A 20,370-nucleotide genomic window follows, 5' to 3' on the forward strand; every position below is an offset into this window, starting at 1 on the left:
GTGGATTCACTTTTTTCACTTTATTTGTTAAACTCTGCTGCCTCCTTCAGTTGTTTCAATTATTGCACCTCACACTGTGAGAACAGACTGTGTGTTAAACACAACACACTGCTGGAAACATGCTGTATTATTCCTGAATCCACTCAGTAAACACTGATTCAACTGTTGGTTAAAAATGTAAAATAAAGAATTAATAAAGGTTCAGAATGAACACTCTATCAATAATGTTTTCTTTTTTTATTTGAAAATTACTTTGTGTGACTGTTTTAAAATGCTGAAAATGATCACAACTTCATTCCAGTGAAAGAAAGTGAAAGTGTGACTGAGATGATTTATTAGTTGCATTGAGAGGATGTGTGTAACATGTCTCATAAGGTTTTTGTAAGAGGAATCCACTATTCTGTCTCACTGTGGTTCACGAGCGCAGTAATACACAGCTGTGTCTTCAGTCTGCATGTTCTGTCCTCCAATTGTTATTGTGTTAGTAGAAGTGTCTCTGGAGATGCTGAACTTATTTTTCAGTTTGTCACTGTAAGCTGTATCCCCATCACTATCGATGTATCCAATCCACTCCAGAGCTTTTCCTGCAGGTTGTCGGATCCAATGTGTATTATAGCTTGTAACTGAATATGAAACCTTGCAGTGGATGGAGAGACTCTGGCCTGGCTGGACTGTCATGGAAGCAGGCTGAGTCAGTTCCTCACCATGTACATCTGTGGAGGAAAACACATGGTGATATCTCACACAATATCTGCTGCACCTTTATTCTTCATCTAGTAAATGAATGAATTTGATAAAGCACTCACAAGAAGCAGCTGCCAGCAGGAGCAGTAGAGATGTAGAGAACATGGTGTGTGTTGTTTGTACTGGAGTCTTCTCTGTTCTCCAAAGTTTAACAGACACCATCACATCATATAAATAGAGTGAGATCCAGCTCTGACGCTTGGATTTGCTTATCTGCTGATGATGGGAGGAGAATGTATCTGAAATGTATTTAAATCATGAGGAGGAGATTCATCTGATGGAGGATTTGTGGGTTTATAATAGAATAGAAGTTTCTTTATCAAATACTTTAATTTCCTCTCAAAGTCTCAGTGAAATAGGCAACACGGAATAAATTTTAATTATATCATAGTAATTATTATGTATGCTTGAGGATCCTGGGATTATGAAAATTGATGTGTAAGCTATAAATTAATCAAAAGTTTAATGAGATGTTTATTTGTATAAAATTAGACAATCAATTTTCTCACTTGTTTGACTTCATAAAAATTTTCCACAGAAATCAGTGTTTGCATAACTAAAAACCTTATTTACTGATCAATGAAGTCAGTAAGAGACTTTATGTAATTGAGTTTAATCTGAGTGTCATGATGCTGGAGTCATAACAGAATGTGAAAAGAGAGATTGCCTAAATGTACAGATAGAAACACATTGAGATGGTTGAGTTTGTACAGACTGCCCTCTAGAGGCAGAAAAGACCTGTTTCCAAATGATCCAGATCTAGAAAGAGTCATTTAGGAGAAAACGCTTATAGTTTTCTTGCTATCCAAAAAAAGTCTCATGTGACACAACAATAAACATGATTAAAGATTAATTTTAAGAAAGTTTAAAAGAGAGAAAGCACTCAGATACAGTATCAGTGGTAAAATAGTAAATCTAGAGGTTAAACCAATCATTTAACTGTGAAATCATTGTCTTAATGATTATAGCACTAAGCTCAAAACTACAAAACAACAACTTTGTGAATAACAGCTTCCATAGTTATCTGTCTGTGACACTGTAAATTTATGCAATATATATTATATATATTCAGGGAATTAAATATATTCCATCAGGATGAATGCCCAGACAATGTAAGCTTCTCATGTGACTATAGCAAGTATGTGTTTTTGTACTGATGTCTAAAGGGAAGTATCACTGTGTGGTCATTGAACACAGTAATAAACTGCAGTGTCTTCTGTCCTCATGCTGTTCATCTGCAGATACACCTGCTTCTTGTTGTCTCTGGAGATGGTGAAGCGGCCCTGAGTAATATATGATACCACTACCATTTGAGATATATGCAACCCATTCCAGTCCTTTTCCAGGCGCCTGTCTGATCCAAGCCATTTCATAGCTACCAAAGTCAAACCCAGAGGCTGTGCAGGTCAGTTTATGAGACGGATCAGGTTTGATGGTCACAGGATCAGACTGGATCAGTGTCTGACTGCAGGAATCTGAAAAAGAATAGGAGGCATTAACATTAAAAAAAGACCAAAAGAAAAATATATTGTTTTTTTAAATAATGTAATAAATGATACTAATTATGAATGAAGATTGCTAGAGTAAAGTAACTCAAAACACTGCCTAGTCCCATCTCAAAGAATTAAAATGATTCCTGCTGCTGTAAATGAACACAAACTGCTGGTATGTTGTATACAGCATACAGAGAAGAGGCGCTCAGTATAGAGAGGAGGTGCAGCAGCTAACAGACTGGTGTAAAGTCAACAACCTCTCTCTGAACGTCAACAAGACTAAGGAGAGGTTGTTGGCTTCAGGAGAGCACAGAGTGACCATTCTCCGCTGTTCATCGACAGATCCTCTGTGGAGATCGTCAAGAGCACCAAATTCCTTTGTGCTCATCTGGCATAGAACTTCACCTGGTCACTCAACACCAGCTTCATCACCAAGAAAGCCCAGCAACGCCTCTACATCCTGAGGAGGCTGAGGAAAGTCCATCTCCCTTCCCCACATACTGAATGTGTTCTACCATCGAGAGCGTCCTGAGCAGCTGCATCACTACACGCTGCATCCGCAAAGCAAACGGCATTGTGGATGACCCCACACACCCTCACAACCAGACTGTGTAACATTTTCTTCCCTCAAGCCATCAGGCTCCTCAACACCCAGGACTGAACTGTACAAAACTCTCTCACACACACATACACACACACACACACACACATAATAAGAGGTAGTACCAATAAGATGTACTTATGTACCTCAATCACTGCTATTGCATTTTGCACAATACATATTGTCATGCTGCTATATATATATATATATATTACAATCATGTTATTTGTAACCTGTTTTTTTACAGTCTCTCAAAGTTGAACATCATTGCATTTTATTTCATTTCATTGTACATGTTCTTTTTCGGCACTTTGTATACTGTTTTTTTTTTTAGTTGTTTTTTTGTACTTATTGTTTTTGCACTGTTGTGTTGTCTTTGCTCTGTTGGCACCTAGTTGCACACTTTGCACCTTATGTGGCTAGGACAAACTTCTGTCCTAGCTCTTTTTGTGTTTAAATGTATGCATGTTAACGTAGCACCAAGGTCCTGGAGAAACGTTTTCTCATTTCACTGTGTACTGTGTCAGCTATACGTGGTTGAAATGACAGTAAAAGCTTCTTCACTTGACTTGAAACAACATTATTGGAGGAATTATTGTGAGTATCATTTGAACTCATGTAGCACTCCACACCTGTAAAATAAGTGTGCTGTGGGTTCGACACTATGCTTGTAACTGAAATGGCTTAAGACCCTTGTGCAGATTACGGCAAACCAGGGTGTCTAAGTAAAGCAACTAGAAGAACAACCAGACGGAAAAAAAAAACACTTGACTTTATTATATCAAGTTAAATTATATATTTATTATCATACAAGACTTTTCTCTGTTAATGAAATGGTGTATAACATTAATGACCAGTAGAATATAAAAATAATCAAACGAAAATGAAGTGTCAACTATTAGGAGTTAAGCAGTTGAAGTCGGTATTAAAACTTAACTTACTTAAACTAAAGAAACTGAAATTCAGTCAACAGCGTACAAAGTCACAGAAAACAAAAAGGGTACGATTGGTGCTACTCAGTATTCAGCATATTCATTTGAATAAACTGGGCAAAGAACTTTTGGTATGCATACAACACTAAATAAAACAACTAAAACAGAAATAGATAATTAAACAAGAAAAAAAAAAACGTAGCAGGCCTGAGTGATGCTTGTGAGCATGGTGGCACAAATCTGCCTCGCCCCTTGCCCGACCAAATGTGTCTAGTAGACCGAAGCATTTTCTGGAACCTGTATCCAGTGAAACCGACCAACTAAAAGCTGTCAAAAGTTAGTAGAAAGTTTTCTTTTCTGGAGCGACACTACACTTCCCTTTGTTTCTTTCTTGTGCTCACTCAGGTGTCAGGCAGGATACACTCTGGACAGAGTGCCAACCCATCGCAGGGCACACTCAGCCATTCACACACTATGGGCAATTTAGAGAATCCAAATGGACTGTGGAAGGAAACTGGAGCAAACCCACTCTGGAGGTGTGAGGTGAACGTGCTAACCACTAAGCCACCGTGCCGCCCCGATCACATTTATAAGAAACAAAATTAAATAGATAATAACCCAAAGGGCTAACAAGATCCATTAGTGACTCTCTAGCAAGATAAGGTTTAACTCAAATGACAGTGCTCATACACACACATACTTAATAAAAATATGTACATATACAGTATGAATATGCATATGTACATAACTTTAATATGTACACAAAGGAAAGAAAGAAACAAAAAAATTTCAATGTTATGTACCCTGAAATCAAAACTTTCAAACACCCAAAGCTGGTGGAATATTAACTGGACATTCAGACGCTTCTCATTTCAAACAGCAACATATTCTTAATAACTATGAACTGAGTAAACTTTTGTATTAGTTTTGGTTAAATAATTATCAAAGTACAGTATTAAGGCTGAAGTGTTTGTAACCTGTGGATTAGTTACTCAGTAAAATGTACTTTAATTAAAGAAGTGAATAGTGATGAGGTTTTTGTGCAGCACTGCAGCTTGTCGTGTCACTGTGTGGATCACGAGCGCAGTAATACACAGCTGTGTCTTCAGTCTGCATGTTCTGTCCCCCTAAGGTCACAGTGTTACTGGAAGTGTCTCGAGAGATGACAAACTTGTCTTTGAGCGAATCTTTTTGTTGAATAACCCCATTATAATAAATTAAATTTATCCATTCTAAAGCTTTTCCTGCAGGTTGTCGAATCCAAGCTGTTCCAAAATGGCTGCTGCTATCAGTGATAGAAGCTCCAGACACTTTACAGGTGATGGTTAAAGTCTCTCCTGGCTTTATAAGCAGTGAGTCTGGCTGGATGAGCTCAGTAGCACAGAACACATCTGTGAAAAGAGAAAAAGAAAAGGTTGACATGTTGAACTGAAGGGATCAGATGAAATAATAAAGCTTCAATGCAAACACTCACAGGGGGCGAGAGCCAGCAGCAGCAGTGGAGCTGAAGCTAACATGTTTGTGTTGAAGGAAGACTAATGAGAAGTGTTTCCTCTCTAGATCAGCACGCTGCTAATATTACAAGAGGAGATGCAGATTTGCATAAACATTCCAGAGAGGCTGTGTTGAGTGCAGCTCTGCAGCTGTTAATCACACTCACACTGTTTTAATCAATATCAATTTAATGTGGAAAATAATTCACCTGTTGAAAACTGCTCCATTTCCAGTTCCCTCAAATTCATCTGAATCTCTGCCATAATACATGGAAATAATAATAATTAGATAAACAATATTTTATGTCATTATCAGTCATGTGTAGGCTGCACTCTAGAGAATTACATTAACAAAGAAATTATTCTCATGTCCACAAATTTCTTTGTTTCTGTTTCTGAGAAGTTGTTAAAATAACAATGTGAGTAACTGATTGCATATTTGACTCTGACATGGTGAAATATTGCAGTGTTTTCTGAACAGTATGAACTACATACTAACATTAACATTATAATGTTACTAACTAACTAACATTATAATCAAACCGTTCAATAGAACATGATGTTCATTCTGGTATAGTCTGCACTCTAGAGGCTTTAACTGATGAATCCAGAGAGAAATAGCTGAGAAGATTCTAGATCAGGTGTTTTTAAATTCTGAAGTAAAATTGTAATTTCTATTGAGCAGAAGGCAAAGCTGAAATCTAATATCTATCAACAACTCAACAGTGAAACTATTCTCTATACTTCATCTTCTTTCTTATTCAAAAGTCTGAAATAATGTGCTTCAAGAAATTGAATCAGGAGTGAAGCAGGTGATTTGTCTTTTCTAAATGTGAAGGAGTGTGTGAATGTGTAACATGTCCAGGCTGTACACTCAGTTTTCCTGGGATGGACTCTGGAGCCAGCGCCCGAATACAAAAAAAAAGATTATTGTAATATAATCAATTGTAAATAAAATATAATTTTTCTTTTTAAAAACCATAGAACTTAATAGATAAATGATAACAGTACATGTGACTTGTGAAACACTGTGAAAATGTGTGTCTGGTTTTAGTACAGCTGCTTCCTCAGCTCCAGTCACTGTGGCTCTTCGGGTGCAGTAATAAACTGCAGTGTCCTCTGTCCTCAGACTCTTGGCCTCTAAGTACTGTGTGCTTGCTGAGACGTCTTCTGTTAAGGTGAGCTGGTTCTTCACAGACTCTGCATATATTGCTTGATTATTGCCTGTATCCATCCGGCCAAGCCATTCCAGAGCTTTCCCTGGTTTCTGTCGTATCCAGTGTAGGTTGTGGCTTGTCATTGAATATCCACTTATCTTACAAGAGATCTTCACAGTTTCTCCAGGTCTCTTTACCACAGCAGGAGTCTGGTCCAGTCTGATCTCATCACTGCTGACACCTAGCAGATAAAACATAACAATCAAAGATCATCATCAACACAGTCAAGATATATACACAAAAGAAGTCTCAGGTACCTTTGGTTATCATTATAACAAAGATGTAGTATTGAGTGACCCTCAGCCCCATCATCAAGATCTTTGATTCAGTCGTGTGAAACAAACTGGTGAGCAAGAGGCTGATTTTTTTATATAACAGGATGAATTTGCATAAACATCCTTCACCTGTTAGATTTCATAGTTTCATGAAGCCTTCTTGAAAACAAGCGTGCTGCTGCCCCCTACAGATGATTTTTATATTTAGGAGTTTGTAGTAATGATGCTGCAGAAAACATGTACATTTCGTTTGATCTCTAATCAGATTCTGTGCTTTTGAACAGACTTTATGTTTATAAATTTAGGAAATTAACCACTGACCTGAAGTGTACCTGCAGCTGGAATCACAAATAGGAGGAATAAAAGTGTAACTCTCGTGCACAGTTATAATCTGGAAAATAATCTGGAAGATGTCCCCCTCTGAGTGGACACATTACAGGGTGGTTCTGAAGACTTCTCTAATTACCCATTATTACCAAATACTTACAAAACTTTACTAATCTATAAAAATAAAATAAAGAAACTTCTCCAGGTGTGGTTGAGAAGAAGCAACCGGCTTTACTGCAAAAAACAATAACACCGAAATTGGCACTCAAAATACACAGCTTCAGGCCTGATGTGGTCAAGTGCACACCCCCCGTACAAAAACCCCCTCTGTTTGTACTGGTATCTTTACCCCTCCTATTGCTATTGCTACGCCTCCTATTTGTCTCATAAGTGTTTTGACGTAAGGAATTTTTTTCTGCTAATTAATATGCCCTATAATAACAACCCCTCCTTCCCTTTAGTGTTTATCTATACTGATGACCCTGTGGATACCAACTGCTGGCCTTTAAGTCAGGCCTAGGGCTGTTTATCATGGTTCGGCTTTAACAAGTGTTAGTATTTGCTAAAATTTAGGCATTACTAAATACACCATGTATTGTATTTAAGGAATGTATTTATTATTATTGTATCCTATACACTTGTGTACTTGTGCACTTGCTTTGTGAGGATCATTGTGGTTGCCTGGCATTTAATTAATTTCCCCAACTCTTAAGGGATGGTGCTATCCTTATTTACTTACTTGCTTAGTTTTGCTTATTGCCTAGTGGCTAACTTATTTGCTCTGTTTATAGTTTAGTTTTGTTTAGTTTAATTTAGGTTAGTTTGGTCTAGTTTTTAGTTTATTTCCCTCCCATCATTCATGCATATTTCACCTGTACCTCACATCTATGCTCGACTGCCATTCGGTGCTTTTGCCGTTTTTTCACTTGTTTTAGTTATTACCAGCCACTAGAATGGTTCTTTTTTTATACACAGCTTACGGGCCTACATAAGCATCATATCTCTTTAGCTTCTCATCACTCTGTGATGTCCGCCTTTACCGTGCTTCTGCATTATGTGCTTCTGCATTATGTTTGTATATTGTGTATGAATTTTGCTTCTAATTTTAACTCTGGTTGTTTTGCACCCTCATGCTGTCATATGAGTCTCATATCTTATTGTTTTCATATCTGTGGCCTGTTATGCCCTTCTTCTCTCCTATGCTCAAGGCATACTCTGTTCCTAGCTCCCTATATAGTTAGTGAGGACATATATACGCAGGTCAGACCTTTCTGACCTGCTTTCCTTTCTCGAATTTGCTAGAAACATGGACATTAGATGAGGTCATTATATATACTATTTTATACTTCTGGTAAACTTTTGTCATGGCTGATAACTCATAATTATATTCCTGAAGCACATATTAAGATAAGTGAGATTAATATATGTAAATCAAAATAAGTAAAGATTAAAATTAAAATTAACTTCAGATAGATATAGAATAGATAAATGATAAGAGTACATGTGACTCGTTCAATATAAACACTGTGTAAAAATGTGTGTTTGGTTTTAGTACAGCTGACTGAGTGTTCAGAAGGTGTTAGTTACATTTCTACAAAAGCTGCTATGACACGGTTTCCAGCTGCAGGGTTTACAGAGAGGCCATAGGTCTCTGTAGTTTCTGTATGTTATGATTTCTGTACTAGATGAGCCACATAAACGTGTGGTATTGTTGATATGGTGAAGTTGTAGTGTGTTCTGAGCATGCACTAATACACACAGGAGGTTTGTTTTTAATCCTATTAGTCTGTTAGTTTGTTGGGTGAGGAACAGTCAGAACCACATTCACACAGCATGCTGACAGAGCTGCCATTTCTATCATGGGCATTTTTCCACTCTATCCAGGAGTAAAATAATTTAATAAAAAAAAATTGTTAGTATTTTTAGTATGTTTAAAAAAAATGTGGTTTAGCCCACTCCCACTTTAGGGTTATATCCGGGTACAATTATGGATAATTGGAGCAGTATCTAGATACAGGCTGTGTTTATCTGTGTATGAATTACAAGTGAAGAAAATTTAGTTAGTTCAGTTACAATGTGTGTCTGGTTTTAGTACAGCTGTAGTAATAAGCGCAGTAATAAACCCCAGTGTCCTCTGTCCTCAGACTCTTGACCTCTAAGTACTGTGTGCTTTCTGAGACATCTTCAGAGAGGAGAAAATGCCTTTTCATGGAGTCTGCATATGTGGGTTCATCTGTTGTACCAGAGTTCACATATCCAACCCATTCCAGAGCTTTCCCTGGTTTCTGACGTATCCAGTGCATGTAGTACTCAGTCATATCAAAGCCATGTATCCTACAAGAGATCTTCACAGTTTCTCCAGGTCTCTTTACCACAGCAGGAGACTGGTCCAGTCTGATCTCATCACTGCTGACACCTAGCAGATAAAACATAACAATCAAAGGTCATCATCAACAAAGTCAAGATATTCTGATGGAAGAAATATACAGTAAAGAAGTCTCAGGTACCTTTGGTTAACATTATAACAAAGATGTAGTATTGAGAAACCATCAGCTCCATCATCAAGCTATTTTATTCAGTTGTGTGAAATGAAGTTGGGGTGAGCAATAGGCTGATTATATATATATATATGGGTGAATTTACATGAGCATCTTTCAGCTGTTAGATTCCATAGTTTCATGAATCCTTCTTGAAAACAAGTGTGCTGCTGATTTTCATATTTAGGAGTTTGTAGTAATGATGCTGCAGAAAACATGTACATATCACGTGATCTCTTGCCAGATTCTGTGCTGCTGAACAGACTCTGTGTTTCTAAATTCAGGAAATTAATCATTTACCTGTAGTGTTCCTGCAGCTGCTATCACAAAGGAGGAATAAAAGCATGAATAGTACAGTATATAGTCACAACTAGTCATCAGAATTATTGTCCTAGAGCTGATTTGCCTCGTCAAATAATTAAAGACATCATAATGTAAATGTGATACATAACATGGGGATTATTATGATTAATATTGATAACTGCTAAATTAGATTGGAATAAAGAAGATCTGAGTGCTGAGTGTGAATGGATGTTGTTCTGCATAATAAATGTCTCTGGGGTGCAGCTTCCTGCTGAGGGAATATTTACAGCTCATGAGGACGTGCTTGTGTAAGTTTTTGTACAGCTCTGGAGTCTGTTGTGTCAGTGTGAGTCTCGTGCACAGTAATAAACTGCCGTGTCTTCAGCTTTCAGACTCTTCACTTCTAGCTACAGCATGTTTTTACTGGTGTCTTTAGTGATGGAGAACTGGCCCTGCAGTGACTGAGCGAATGTAGTGCCAGTGCCATAATCAATGTATCCGATCCACTCCAGTCCTTGTCCTGGTTTCTGACGGATCCAGTGCATGTAGTAGCTGCTCATTGAGAATCCAGAGACAGTACAGGACAGAGTGACCGACTCTCCAGGTCTCTTCACCACAGAAGCAGAGGAGGTCAGGGACTGTCCATAAGAATCTGGAAGAGAAGAGTAGAACTAGGTAATGTTATTTTATAATGATATAATGCTATTAGTCACAACAGAAAAAAACATAAACTTACATGAAATGAGTACCAGTAAAATACACTGTCCTAAAATCATCCTTCTCTGAGTTCTGCTTCACCCAGATTTAAAGTGTATGGGAGTGTTATCTATCACAGAGCTCACTGGAAACTAGAGCAGTCAAGAACATGCTGTTTATACACGACTCTATTTGAATAGGGAGTGTCCATGACCACTATGGAGGTGTTCAATCCACAACCACATGCTGCTCACTGTATAGATGAGTGGATGATTATAAGGTTCTGTGTAGAAAAGCAACAACTAAATGTTTCACTCTCACTATTTATTAGAATCGGAGAAGCCGTAATTATCCACTTTACTTTAGATCATTTTTAATATTACTTTCTCTGAAAGAAAAAAAAATTCACATGCAGAGAAATTCACATTTCATATAAAGGTTTAATCAGGCATTTATTTGTATAAAATTAGACAATAGATCAACACAGGGTACTAAGACACTTTATGTAATGATTGTGTGGTTGAGTTTGTACAGACTGCCCTCTAGAGGCACAAAATTCCTCTTTTCAAAATGATCAATAACTAGAATGAGTTATTTATGAGAAAAAGATTATAATCTTCTGGCTGTCAATAAAAAGCATCTGACTTGGAGCAGCAAAAAAACATAAAGTAGGAATTCAGAAGTGGAGCATTTTTATCAGCACAGTTTAAAAGAGAGAGAAAGCACTCAGATACAGTATCAGTGGTAAAAATAGTAAATCTATTGGTTTAAATAATTAATCAATTTGGAAATCAATATTAGTTAAGATATTTTAAAGAAATATTTAGAACAATCCAGTAAAAATCAGCAAGTGGTAACAGGTAAATCAGAGAGAATCAAAGTATTTTGGTTCTTTGACCTCCATGAATCCACAGCTTCTGAAAATGTGGGTTTGTCATGTGACTATAGCAAGTATGTGTTTTTGTACTGATGTCTAAGGGGAAGTATCACTGTGTGTCACGGGCGCAGTAATAAACTGCAGTGTCTTCTGTCCTCATGCTGTTCATCTGCAGATACACCTGCTTCTTACTGTTGTCTCTGGAGATGGTGAAGCGGCCCTTAATAGCGCTGGAGTAATATATGCTACCACCGTGGATAGTTGCAAGAAATTCCAGCCCTTTTCCAGGTGCCTGTCTGATCCAAGCCATCCAGTAGCTACTAAAGTCTAATCCAGAGGCTGTGCAGGTCAGTTTATGAGACTGATCAGGTTTGATGATCACTGGATCAGACTCGATCAGTGTCTGACTGCAGGAATCTGCAAGAACACACAAAGATATTTTTATGTTAAAAAAAAGAAAGCAAAAAAATCCTTAAAATCTTTATAATAAATAAATAATAATACTAACGTCGAATGAAGATTGCTAGAGTAAAGTAACTCAAAACACTGCCTAGTCCCATCTCAAAGAATTAAAATGATTCCTGCTGCTGTAAATGAACACAAACTGCTGGTATGTTGTTGGGCTGAATGTTTCAGTATAAATGGTTCAAATACAGGATTTCATTTGCATGACACGCCCACTAGAGATATAAAAACATTCACAGAGGAACAGCTGAGATGAGAAAAAGCTTCCTGTAAGACTCTGGGTGTGTTTCATGCTGTCAGGTTCATCACTGCTCTTTACTCATTAGATCTCATGATTTTTTAATCCATCACTGTGTATCACTGTAACACCCAGAAGAACATTCTGGTCTGTTCAGAAACTGTTGTTTTTCATCTCTGTGTCTAATAGAAAGTGAAATTAATTAAATAAATAATTCAGGTCACAAATCATCACTGATTCATTCAGTCAGGAGCTCATGCCAACGACATGTCTGTTGTTAAATCTTTGTGAATGATGGAATAATTTAAAGCAACTGCTTCTCTTTTTTCCCTTTTTTTCCCAATTTGGATGCAAGTCACAAAGACATTAAAGTATTCAATTAAACAATTAATCTGTAAAACTCAAACTTAGCAGTGGTTTCAGAAAAGTGTTGATGAACGATGGATAAAGGAGGATGTAATGTATTTTTTTTTATATTTATTTTTTGTTTATTTGTACTGTATTTTATTTTTATGTCATGTGTAATCTCAGGTAATACGTAATTAAAATAATCCTAAATTATGAAAAATAAATCAGATGTTTGTCTGATAATGATTTGTACTGAATGAGTCTTATAGTGAATACAGTTTATGGATTCTTTTTTTTTTTTTCACTTTATTTGTTAAACTCTGCTGCCTCCTTCAGTTGTTTCAATTATTGCACCTCACACTGTGAGAACAGACTGTGTGTTAAACACAACACACTGCTGGAAACATGCTGTATTATTCCTGAATCCACTCAGTAAACACTGATTCCAACTGTTGGTTAAAATCCTGTAAATTGAAGGGATTAGTAATGGTTTAGAATGAACACTCTTTCAGTAATGTTTTATTATTTATTTAAAAATGACTTTGTGTGACTGTGTTTTAAAATGCTGCAAACGATTCTGTCTTCATTCCAAAGGAAGAAAGTGTAAGTGTGACTGAGATGATTTATTAGTTGCATTGAGAGGATGTGTGTAACATGTCTCATAAGGTTTTCGTAAGAGGAATCCACTATTCTGTCTCACTGTGAGTCACGAGCGCAGTAATACACAGCTGTGTCTTCAGTCTGCATGTTCTGTCCTCCAATTGTTATTGTGTTAGTAGAAGTGTCTCTGGAGATGCTGAACTTATTTTTCAGTTTGTCACTGTAATCTGTACCCCCACCAGTATAGATTATTCCAATCCACTCCAGAGCTTTTCCTGCAGGTTGTCGGATCCAAGCTGTTTCATAGCTTGTAACTGAATATGAAACCTTGCAGTGGATGGAGAGACTCTGGCCTGGCTGGACTGTCATGGAAGCAGGCTGAGTCAGTTCCTCACCATGTACATCTGTGGAGGAAAACACATGGTGATATCTCACACAATATCTGCTGCACCTTTATTCTTCATCTAGTAAATGAATGAATTTGATAAAGCACTCACAAGAAGCAGCTGCCAGCAGGAGCAGTAGAGATGTAGAGAACATGGTGTGTGGTGTTTGTACTGGAGTCTTCTCTGTTCTCCAAAGTTTAACAGACACCATCACATCATATAAATAGAGTGAGATCCAGCTCTGACGCTTGGATTTGCTTATCTGCTGATGATGGGAGGAGAATGTATCTGAAATGTATTTAAATCATGAGGAGGAGATTCATCTGATGGAGGATATGTGGGTTTATAGTGGGGAGAAAAATTCTTACAAAGAAGACTTTTTTATAAACCTACCTCAAAACAAGATTTTATATTTGGAACATTTTCTTCTTCCCACAATCTTCATGCTTTTTTATCCATCCATCCATTATATGCTTTCAATCTGTATATAATGTGATTAGGATTTGACAACTTTGACAATTATTTTCTATGATTGATGATACTGGGATCATGATAATAGAAAAAATCTACCTCTCTGAAGTCATGAAAAAATGCTCTCACACGTTCTCACATTTTTAATTTAAACAATATGTGAGAAAGTGTGAGAGCATTACACATGATCTCACATTCTAATTTGTCAAGGTGATTATTGTTAGTCAAAGACACTACACTAGATAAAGTTCTGGATAGTGATATGACTATAATAGTGTTTATGATGTGGAGCAATATTACAGATAAAATATTATGGTTTTAAATCAACACTATTGACTAAAAAATAACTGGATTGAAACACTTTCTTCTCATTTGTGGTATATTTTGTGTTATTTTGACTTCTATAGATCAGTGTTGTGTCTTTTGGACATTCTGTTATAATGAACACTGGATGAGGAGTTTTTGTACAGGGATGTTGTTTGTCTCATTGTGGTGACAAACGCAGTAATACACAGCTGTGTCTTCAGTCTGCATGTTCTGTCCTGTTAATGTCACTGTGCTGCTGGACGTGTCTCTGGAAACCTGAAACCTGCTTTTCTCACTGTAGTAAATGTTTTTTCTCACTGTAGTAAATGTTACCGCTACCACATATACATCCGATCCACTCCAGAGTTTTTCCTGCAGGTTGTCGTATCCAGTTTCTATATCCAGACACTTTACAGGTCAGAGTCAGTGACTGACCAGGAGTTAATACTGTGGATCCGGTCTGGATCAGCTCAACACAGTGAACACCTGTTAAAGAAAAGTTATTTTAATGATGGAAAAGCGAAAAGCTTTAAGGAACCAAAACTGTATTACAGGTCAAATGTAAAAACACTTACAGTGTACGGCTGCCAGCAGCAGCAGCAGTAGGGATGTAGAGATCATGGTGTGTGTTGAAGCAGAAGAAGTAAAAGCTCTTGGTCTTTGTTGCTTAAATATTGTATCCACAGACTCGGGAGACAGAGAGAATCCAAAATCTCCTCTTTATTTCTTTAAATATCTGAGGTTGCAGAGGAAGAAACGAAACACAAACAAACTCAGGCAAATAGGTAGGCAGGTAACATAACATAGGCAACAGGAAACGCAGGCAGACAGAACTGAAACACGCACGTCACTACTAAATAGTGTTAATACTTGCCGCTGTCCTCGGCGAGTAAGTGCTTTAAATATGTGCTGTGAGAGAGTGCAGGTTGAGGTGATTAAAAGGTCAGGTGATTGTGAGCACGGGAGCGTGGTTGAGGTTGGCGTGCCCATGACCGTAAACACCCCCCCCCCACGGGCGTCTCCAGACGTCCAAGAGCAACGACGGGGGCGAACGCGGCCTCTGGGAGCGGGTGGATCTGGGCAGTGCTGATGGAACTCGGCGAGCAGCGCTGGATCGAGGATGTTCCCTCAGTCCACCCAAGATCTTTCCTCGGGACCATACCCCTCCCAGTCGATTAGATATTGCAGACAGCCGCCACGTCGCCTGGAGTTCATAACCTCTCGGACCTGGTAGACAGAGCTGTCTGCGTCGATCTCGGGCGGCGACGAGATCTCGGGCTCTGTGGGAGGAGAGAGAACAGGGTTAGAATAAGGTTTGAGAAGAGAAACATGGAACGTGGGAGAGATCCGGTAGCGCGCAGGGAGGACGAGCTCATACAAGACGTCATTAATACGCCTCCAGACATCGAAGGGACCGATGTAGCGGGGACTAAGCTTTCTACAGGGGAGTTTGAGGCGGAGGTCCCGCGTAAAAGCCAGACTCGATCGCCCGGCAGGTATTGGTTCCAATCATGTTGGTGGTCACGGCAGTACGCTCTGAGGTATGCTCTCTAACCCTAGTGCCCAATCTCTTGGATCTTTCTCTCCGTTTGGCCGTTAGATTGCAGATGGTAACCTGAAGATAAGCTCACTGATACCCCTAGCTGTTTTAGGAACCCACGCCACACCCTGGAGGTGAATTGGGGCCCTCTGTCCGAAACAATGTCCTCAGGGATGCCAAAATGTTTGAACACTTGGTGGAAGAGGGCTTTAGCTGTCTCCATGGCTGTGGGGAGGCCCTTAACGGGTATGAGCTTGCATGCCTTAGAGAACCGATCTACCACAACGAGGATGGTGGTGAAGCCGTCTGATTTGGGTAGATCGCTGATGAAGTCAACTCCTAGGTGAGACCATGGTCGGTGGGGAATCGGGAGTGGCATGAGTTTCCCTTCCGGTAGATGGCGCGGCGTGGAAATGACGGCGCAAACGGAGCATCCTTTCATGAACCGGTTAATGTCACTGATCATGTTTGGCCACCAATACCTGTTTTGGAGGAGTGAGACGGTGCGCTGTCTGCCTGGATGGCCAGAGCCTGGTGAAGCGTGTACCGCGTCCAGGAGAGCAAGACGAAGTGATGGTGGAACATACATTTTGTCTTCTGGACCTCCCAGCAGAGCAGGTCCTGCGGTGGCGGTGGCACGAATGTCCTCATCCAGCACCCAAAGGATGGGACATACAAATAAGTCTGGTGGGAGTACTGGTTCATGTTCCTCTGGTTGGGGGTCCGGTGAGTACATCCGGGAAAGAGCGTCAGCCTTGGTGTTTTTATTGCACTTTATTGTTTTAAAAATAACAAATATAAAATTACCAGGGCATCAGCTGACATCTGAGGGTCGTGTTCAGAGCAAAGGAGCTGGACGCTTGGATCAGTGACCTTAATACACACACAAGTTAAAAATGAAAAACTAATATATTTGATATTGTAGTATATAATATATTAATCCTAGTCCTTTTTTCCTGACACATACCTCGGTGGTCTCGGCTTCCTCCACATCATCAACAACAGATCCTGGAAAACATTTGACACATTTAACCACATCAGTATGTCACGGAGATGACAAATTTCATCAGTGGAAACTGACATTCATGTAGGAAAGAAAATATTTCAAGAAGACACTCTCTCATCCCCTTCATGTCTTTAATCAGAGTGTTATATTAGTGATCAGTAAGGAGAAACGAGTCTTATTGAAGAGGAAGAGAAATAAAAAGGCGAGTTGGTGAGGGACTGACTCTTTACAGCTGCTACAATGATGCGCTAACAGGAACTCACTCATTACCACAACATTCACTCTAACTATTAACACATCAGAAGAAACAATGCCGAGACCAAGAAGAGAAATAAAACACTTCAACGAGAATAATAATAATAATAATAATAATAATAATAATAATAATAATAATAATCATCCCGGTGCTAACAGTAACTCCGCTTCATGTCAGGCTTCGTGACTCCGCCCTGTACTTGATTATTTTCCTAAAACTTCAAGACTATTTCTAAAAGTCTAAAAGTCATGATGTTGTGCCTCAAAATGTTTTAATCCACAAAATAATCACTTATACTTTAAAATGCTCTTGATATGAGCCATGTAGCATCGCCGGCTAATGTTAGCTCAGTCACGCGCCTTAGCTTTCGGCTAGCTCTGTTAGCTAAAGTACACAGGAGATTTGATCCTGTTTGTCCTCTGTACCGATGAAAGTCATTCATTTTCCACACACACTCTCTTTGTAAGTTCTAAAGCGATTAGAAACACACAGACTAAGTAAAAAGTGAGCTTTTCTCACCGTGAGCAGCTTGAAGTTCAGCAGCTTGAAGATCGCTGCTCCTCTTCAGCCAGCGATACGCGCAGTATCCCGCGGAGGTGAGCGCGAGCATCCCGGCGGCGCAGGCCAGGCCCCGGCCTGTCCATCTACCTAGGAAGGGAAGATACTTACCTAAATCCATCATTTCTCTCCAAGAAAATCTGCAGTTTATCCTTGAAATATCTCCAGGTAATCCGCAGTGTCGCTGTCTCCGTCGTTTTCTTTTGAAATCTCTTTTAAAAGCCTTCTAGATGACGCAAGCACGCGCTCTGGACATTTAAATGAAAACCACAAAAAGGGGCGGGACTTTCAAAAAACATCAACATGGCGCATTATATTCTTAATATTTTTATTTAAGCATTATTTAAGGTTATAATGCATGATGAATGTGTTTCGATAAAATCTGATAATAAATGGTTAATACATACACTTTCCTGTCATAACAGCTTGTCCTATTCACTTATATCAGGAGGCAGTAGAGGGCGCCGCTGTGATTTGTATACAGACACGTCAATTCCTCCGCCATGTTGGAAAGGTCGACGTTCTGCTGGAAACCAGCGGAGGTTTTATATGCAGTTTGCTGTTTTTAGATTAGTTTTTCTCTTAACAGCTTGCTTTTAATTACAGGAGGATTTTTCTGCTTAGTTATTTTAGCTGTCAGACTTCTCAGAGGCTTAAAAAACAACACTTAAAAAAGCTTAACAACACTTAAAAACAACACCAAAACTCAATTATTTGAAGGGGTGTTTTTGAGTGAGCTCAGCTTCCCAAAAAGAAAGCTGCATGTTTAATGTAACTTAATTCCACAATATATTTTTTTTTAAGTCTTCATTTAAATAGTTTAAAGTAGCTCCCAGAAGAGCTATTAAACAATAGTCAAATCCTATGGCGCTACCTGAAGAACGATAGTCAATTGCATGTTCGTTTTTATTCATTTAATTATTGTATATTATGATTTAATTATTATTCAATTCAACATGCCGAATTTAACTTTCACAGATTTTTGATTACAGAAGCCTCAAAAATCTCGTAAGGCCATGGCAGTTTTCCAGCACAGGTGTGTGGCCCTCTGCAGCTGGGGACAGACCTGCTTCTCAGCAGAAGGTATGCATAGAAAAGACATGAAGCCATACCATGAAATCTATAGGCTGCGTGCCAACTGACAGTGTTTTTTTAATGTTACAGATAAGTAAATGTCCAGTGCAGGCCTGTGGACACTCATCACTTTTTTTCAGATTCTACCACTTAAGTTATTGAGGAGAATTTGGTATGTAAATATCTCAGTATATTATATCTGAAATATCTCACCTAAACTCTTTACCCATTGCTTAAATTCTACTGCCATATACGTAGACTGCTAATGATTATTTTTTTCATCATGTTGTTTTAGGCATACTGGCGCAAGCCAGTGCTGTTCCCAATGGGCCCAGCATTTCTATCAAGCATGGTCCCCACGCCGAACCCACATTCGGACCCTGGACATGGACCCTGGAGCCTCAGCAACCAGCACTCCCCAGCCCAGCAGCACTCCACCCTACATGATGGTCCATCAGCCAAGCCATGTTCCTCCAACAGCATTTCAACCACCTGTGCCATACATTAGGTGAGTGGAAGGCCGACACTTGCAGAAAGAGTGGTCATTCTAGGACATCAGCAACTGGACATAGCCAGGACATGGCCAGAATTTATTGTCCAGTGACAGAGACGATGACAAAATAGCAGGTGCTCAAAAAATAAAGAAAATATAGATATGTTGCATATAGTGCTTGTATTCTTACAAAGTTCTATGTATATTTTATATTTAAATATTTGATGTTTAAATAGCATTTTTCTTTTTTGTTTATAGTTTAATATATTGCTATTTTATAATTTGTCACTTGTATTTATTGTTAGGGTACATGTGATGTATTATTTGAATTGTATTTGCACATTATCCAAGTCTTTTGTCTTGCACTGTTTCTGTCCTTAGCTCTGTGGTGTTTTGTAATTATATGTTGTTATGTTGTTTATGTAGCACCAGGGTCCTGGAGAAACGTTGTCTCATTTCACTGTATACTGCGTCAGCTATATGTGGTCAAAAGGACAATAAAAGCTTCTTGACTTGACTTGATTTGAATGTATTCTTTGTTTAATCATTATTTATAAGTTTTGGGAGGTTACTGCATATTTAGGTGTGTGCTTTAACATATATATTTAATAATATAAATATTGGTAGTTTTTTGTTTATAGATTTCTATACTTTGTTAATATTTTATAATAATTTAGCACTTATGTATATTGTTATGGTGTGTGTTTTGTGCTGTATTATTCTCATCTATGTAAAAAAAAAAGACAATATTTCTAACAGTAGGTTGTACTGAGAAGCCATATTTTACATATAATTAAATAATCGAAGTCAACAGGAATGTTTCTGTAGACTAACAATTGCCATTTCAAAACTGAATTAAATCATATTAATTAATTTAATCCTTGTCTGAGGTGGGATTCGAACCGGGTCAGTGTGAATTTTTTGTGATTTTTTTGTAAAAAGCACATTTTTTAAAAAAAAATTGCAAAACAGGTGCATATAAATCACACGTGGCACTCTGTCTCTCTTTTGCTTTCTTCCTTTCTTTCTTTTCTTCTCTTTTCTCTCTTTTCTTCTTTCTTCCCCTTCTTCCCCATTTTTTTCCATTCTTCCCCACCCGAAACAGACTATTGTTCCCCAGCTTGTCTTCTGTCT

General features: G+C 38.4%; 6 gene segments (V, D, J or C); all 6 read right to left on the reverse strand.

Moving 5' to 3' along the window:
• Positions 1-339: 339 nt before the first annotated feature.
• Positions 340-1,020, reverse strand: LOC131343093 (immunoglobulin heavy variable 1-69-2-like). The segment is given in 2 exon segments: positions 340-713; positions 807-1,020. Coding segments are annotated over 2 exon segments (408 nt in total).
• Positions 1,021-1,465: 445 nt separating this feature from the next.
• On the reverse strand, positions 1,466-6,789 carry LOC131364634 (Ig heavy chain V-A2 region P-MU-3-like). The segment is given in 5 exon segments: positions 1,466-1,503; positions 2,052-2,219; positions 5,087-5,161; positions 6,275-6,661; positions 6,738-6,789. Coding segments are annotated over 5 exon segments (720 nt in total).
• Positions 6,790-9,151: 2,362 nt separating this feature from the next.
• LOC131364642 (immunoglobulin heavy variable 1-69-2-like) lies at positions 9,152-9,641 on the reverse strand. The segment is given in 2 exon segments: positions 9,152-9,498; positions 9,590-9,641. Coding segments are annotated over 2 exon segments (399 nt in total).
• A 688-nt stretch (positions 9,642-10,329) lies between these two features.
• Positions 10,330-10,698, reverse strand: LOC131363800 (immunoglobulin heavy variable 1-46-like). The segment is given in 2 exon segments: positions 10,330-10,574; positions 10,659-10,698. Coding segments are annotated over 2 exon segments (285 nt in total).
• Positions 10,699-11,470: 772 nt separating this feature from the next.
• Positions 11,471-12,055, reverse strand: LOC131363796 (Ig heavy chain V region 914-like). The segment is given in 2 exon segments: positions 11,471-11,912; positions 12,004-12,055. Coding segments are annotated over 2 exon segments (360 nt in total).
• A 1,108-nt stretch (positions 12,056-13,163) lies between these two features.
• On the reverse strand, positions 13,164-13,840 carry LOC131343324 (Ig heavy chain V region 5A-like). The segment is given in 2 exon segments: positions 13,164-13,550; positions 13,644-13,840. Coding segments are annotated over 2 exon segments (408 nt in total).
• Between the last annotated feature and the right edge of the window lie 6,530 nt (positions 13,841-20,370).

Source organism: Hemibagrus wyckioides, linkage group LG02, assembly GCF_019097595.1.
Source record: "Hemibagrus wyckioides isolate EC202008001 linkage group LG02, SWU_Hwy_1.0, whole genome shotgun sequence".
NCBI classification, from domain to species: domain Eukaryota; kingdom Metazoa; phylum Chordata; class Actinopteri; order Siluriformes; family Bagridae; genus Hemibagrus; species Hemibagrus wyckioides.